General features: G+C 37.0%; 1 protein-coding gene across 4 annotated transcripts in view; it reads left to right on the forward strand.

The window, feature by feature from the left end:
- LOC106520631 (WD repeat-containing protein 49) overlaps positions 1 to 4,515 on the forward strand; it is a 50,925-nt gene that overhangs the window by 16,579 nt on the left and 29,831 nt on the right. For all 4 annotated transcript variants that reach the window (XM_014012838.1, XM_014012836.1, XM_014012835.1 and 1 more), the window contains one exon: positions 1,630 to 1,797. In XM_014012838.1, coding sequence (XP_013868292.1) covers positions 1,630 to 1,797 — 168 coding nt within the window. The remainder of the gene's footprint in view (positions 1 to 1,629; positions 1,798 to 4,515) is intronic.

Here is a 4,515-nt window from a genome sequence, read left to right on the forward strand (position 1 = left end):
CATTTAGGCAATAAAATATTTAGTCTCGACTGCTTAGTTACAAACAAATATGACAGTAATAATGAAGGCTAAAATCATAAAAAGCAGCAGCAAATAATTAAAGAAATCCAAAAAATCTTCTATAAATATTTTTAAACTTGAAATATTTAGTCCAGGTATCTAATTTTAATTAGGATAAAAACATATCAACAAATAAACATGTTTCAACTCAAGCTGACGATCTGTTGCTGTGCTTTTATTTTTATCTGACAAACTTACAGTAAGTATTGTTTTTAATCACACAACTTACACACTGTTTAATRAAACCCTGCTAGGTCACCATGATTATTCAGCACAAATAACGTTGGCCAAATTATACCTCCTCTTTGTACATCTGTAACATGACAGATTATCACAGATTTAGATAACCGTATTTTGCAAAGGGAACGTGAACGATACGTGTTGTTAACTCCGGACGTGTTTGATACATGCAGCCKCTGTTTTTGTTCCGGTGCAGAAACATTGAGGACATGCAGATCTTGGCGCGTTGTCGTCTTTTCTGTTTAGTTTTAAATGTTACCATGCTTTTTATAATTTGTCGTTTTCTGAGCGCTTCGTTTCGGTACTCTTCGCTTTCTTCTAAAGCTAAATATAGTGCTTAGAAAGCATACATGCGTGACGCGTCGACAGCGTGACTGTTAGCGGAAGCGCTAACATCGTATACATTGTGTATAACACAAATAACATTCCGGGCGGACGAAAGTGCGCTGATTATAACGTATGTATTTTTTACGAAGCAACGAGGTCGACAAATTTGCCTGGAGGATTTTTTGTAATCGAATTACTCTAATTATTCGAGGAATCGTTTCAGTCCTAGTATCGACCGAGTAACTTTAGGATCGATATGCTCCGCAACCAAGGCTAGACGTTACTATCTACATGAAAAATGAAAAGTAAAAAGACGAAGCAACTGGACTTCTGTTTTGGAGCTGTAAACACATGGAGCTACAGATTTAAACAGCGTGACTTGAGGTTAGTGTCTTATCGATCCTTCACCCCCACCTCACAGATGAAAAAGTCAGATGGAATGTGACTCGAGCTTCAGACCGCCACACTGCAGTCGTTTTGAAAACATCAGATATGTATCCGATTTAAAACCACATACTGAAATGGCCTGGGCCGGATTTGAAAAAAATTGGATTTGTCGCATTCAGACTGTCATTAAAAAAAATCAGATATGGGTCAGACGGGTCAAAAAATCAGATTTGGGTCGCATTTGCCTGCAGTGTGAACGTAGCCCTTGAGTGCTACTCACTGGGCCCGTTTTTTGCCTAAAACTCAGCAATAACTCTGAGTCAACTTTGTTTATCTGCCAGCAAAATATGAACAACAGGAGGAATTTTAATGGAACTTTCAGGAAAAAAGCAATACATGGAGTAGCTGTCAGCACCAATTCGATTCAGRATGGCTAGCGGAGCTTAATTAGCAAACACAAAAAAAGCCAGTCAGTTCAACATAAATTAGTTTAAAATTAGTTGTATTCATGAATCATACTCTGCATTTTCATTGGGTTACACAAGCTTTAAAATACGTTTTCCACCACACCTCATGTCTGACCCTTGTTCTGACTCTCTCTCTTGCCTCACGCAGTGCGCTACCTGGGCTCACTTGAGGCTGTGGTGTCTTGCAGCACCGCACCACGCTGCAGCATGGTGATTGGCTGGAAGGCAAAGGACAGCAGGAGTCTGCAAGTCTCCTTTCATGTCACAAAGAGGGGTGTGTGGGATGTGGATTACCACCACGGACTCAAACTGATAGGTAGGAGGCAGTTTACAGTATATACCCAGGCTGCCATTCACAGTATTTCATAATGCATATAAAACGAGGAGAACAAACACTGTCATTTTCCACCATTTACAACCCTAAACCACAGAGCTCCACTCAGAAGGTTGTGATTTCACAACTAAAATTGACAGAATKTATCCTCAGTTGAAATAAATGAAAATACTGGAATGATAAGATCTATTCAGAACACATATTTTTTACAATAAAATATGAGATGTAACAGTGCATAAGTATCACACACATTCAGGAAAAGTCTGTATTCTTTGTATACATGCATATACTAATTTATCTGTTAGCTCATGAACCACTGAACTGAATTTTATTTAACATTTGGAGGCAACTTAGCAAACACTAAAAATGTCATGAACCAGTCAATTGTACATATACTGAGCTAAGACCTGATGTGGTGGTAGCTGAGAGTTATCCCAGCACATACTCCAAGGTGCAACTCATTGTACAAGGTCTTTTTTAAAGCACAAGTTGGAGTCAACTTTCACATTCGTTCTAAGATTGATACAGTAGGTTCCTAACTCCAAAAAGAATCACTAAGCGTTCATTCATCATGTTTTGAAAATGATATGAGGGAAAAATTTAGACTACGTTCAGTGCAAGTCTACAATTTATATGCAAAGCTTTCACTTACCGGTACATAATGYATAAATATGGGTGCTATACGTTAGTATGCCAATTCTGAAGTTGTTAGGATTAGAGTTGCTTGTTTGKTTTAGTGTTTATATTTGAACCTGCCAGCTGCTCTGGTGCATCATTTTATTTTTGGAAATTTATATAATGTGCAAAAAATAAAACTGATTAAAGTATTGATCCTGTAACTTTAGTATCAATGCAGACTGAGACCAATGTTACGATATATCATACATTTCACTGGAATTTCAGTTGTCCAGGACATGCAAAAAAAAGGACAAAGCAACTGGACTTTTGTTCTGTAGTTGAAGACATGCAGTGTTCCAAGCTTTAAACTGCATGATGTATGAATTTTCTAAATACTTGCCTTGATCCATAAACCCCCGCCTGATGCCACAAGAAATTTGACATCAGCGTTCAGACTGCAGTCACTTTGAAAGGCATCAGATGGGTATTCGATTTAGTACCACATCTTAAAGGCCACATTGGGTTACATAGGGACAACAACAACAACAAAAAAATCACAACTTTGTCTGCAGTGGGAACGTAGCCTTAATGTGACTTCAACACAGCTGAGGTCTGCTCCACTCCTCTTTTGGTTCTGCTTCATATCTGAAAGCTCCCGTCAGTGCGGGACACGGTTGACTCCATCCGGGATTTATGAATGACCGGAGGAAGCACGGAGGTGGACTTGTGTGTAAGGCCAGTTTGCAGAACTGTTTTATGAAAGTGTTAAATGAGTAAAACCTGTTAGTACACTCACATTGTCTCCATTACTTATTGATAACATAAACATCAYACTACACTGCAGGTTCATTCATTTGTACTGTATTTCTTTTAAAGGATAACAATAAAGGCTGTGACTTTTAGTTTCTGTTTTATAGTCTGTGTTTGGCTTACCTGTAGGTGTTCTTTGCATCTCTGTTTCTCCCCAGCCTGTTTCCTCCTTGTTCACCCTTCTGTTCCACCTGTGCCCTGTTTCCCTTTCCTCAGGTGTTCCTGGTCCCCTTATCAATAATATATTGCTGCATTCTATTTACATTGTAGTCCCTGAACTGGTAAATGGTAGTGATGCCATTTCCCAACAAACCATATGGAACTGCATTCCAGTTAGCCGACAGGTGATAGTATTGTTGCTGCTAACCTAGCTACAACACTGCTACAATATAAACAAAGACAAAAAGAGAGCTCTACTATGTACGTCATGCAAATAAACATTGTTTTGAATAAGTACAGTATTGCACAGAAAACACACTACTTGTGCGAGTGATTAAACATGCACAAAAATTTAAGAAACATTAACAGTAAGAGTTTCATTAAATTATCATTAAATCTGGATAAAACGAATTACATGATATTTAGTAATAAGAAGGAAAGTGTTGAAGTTCCATTTAGAGTCAACAATGTTCTGTAGAGTCAGTGAAGTGACGTTTTTGGGAGTCATCATTAATGAAAAGATGACATTGAGACCTCATGTGAATTATTTAAGAACAAAAGTAGCTAAATCTATTGCATTACTAAAAAAGTAAGGGAGTTGTTTAATGATAAAGCTTTGTATATGTTGTATAATGTAATAATTGTTCCACATTTAGTTTACTGTGTTGAAGTCTAGGGGAAAGTGTGTAAAACAATTGCAAATCCTGTTTTTATTTTGCAGAAAAGAGCAGTAAGAATTATCACCAGAAAACATTATGATTACCCATCAAATACATTATTTTGTCAGTTGAAATTATTTAAATTCTATGAGTTGGTTGATTACAACATTTTGCAGATTATGTATAAGGCTCATAAAATATATTACCTTTGAAAATCCAATCGAATTTTGTTAAGAGACAAAGTTACTACAATTTAAAAGGGACAGAGGTGTTTGTGAAACCTACAGTCTGAACTAGTTTAAAGGAATGATGTACTTCAGTGCAAGGAATAAAATTGTGGAATAATCTGGAGTATGAAATTAAAAGTGCAGGATCAATGTATAAGTTTAGGAGAATGGTAAAATCCAGTCCGTTGAAGAAATATGAAATGACATACTGTATGTATCCTTAAAAA

Source organism: Austrofundulus limnaeus, unplaced genomic scaffold (assembly GCF_001266775.1).
Source record: "Austrofundulus limnaeus strain Quisiro unplaced genomic scaffold, Austrofundulus_limnaeus-1.0 Scaffold95, whole genome shotgun sequence".
NCBI classification, from domain to species: domain Eukaryota; kingdom Metazoa; phylum Chordata; class Actinopteri; order Cyprinodontiformes; family Rivulidae; genus Austrofundulus; species Austrofundulus limnaeus.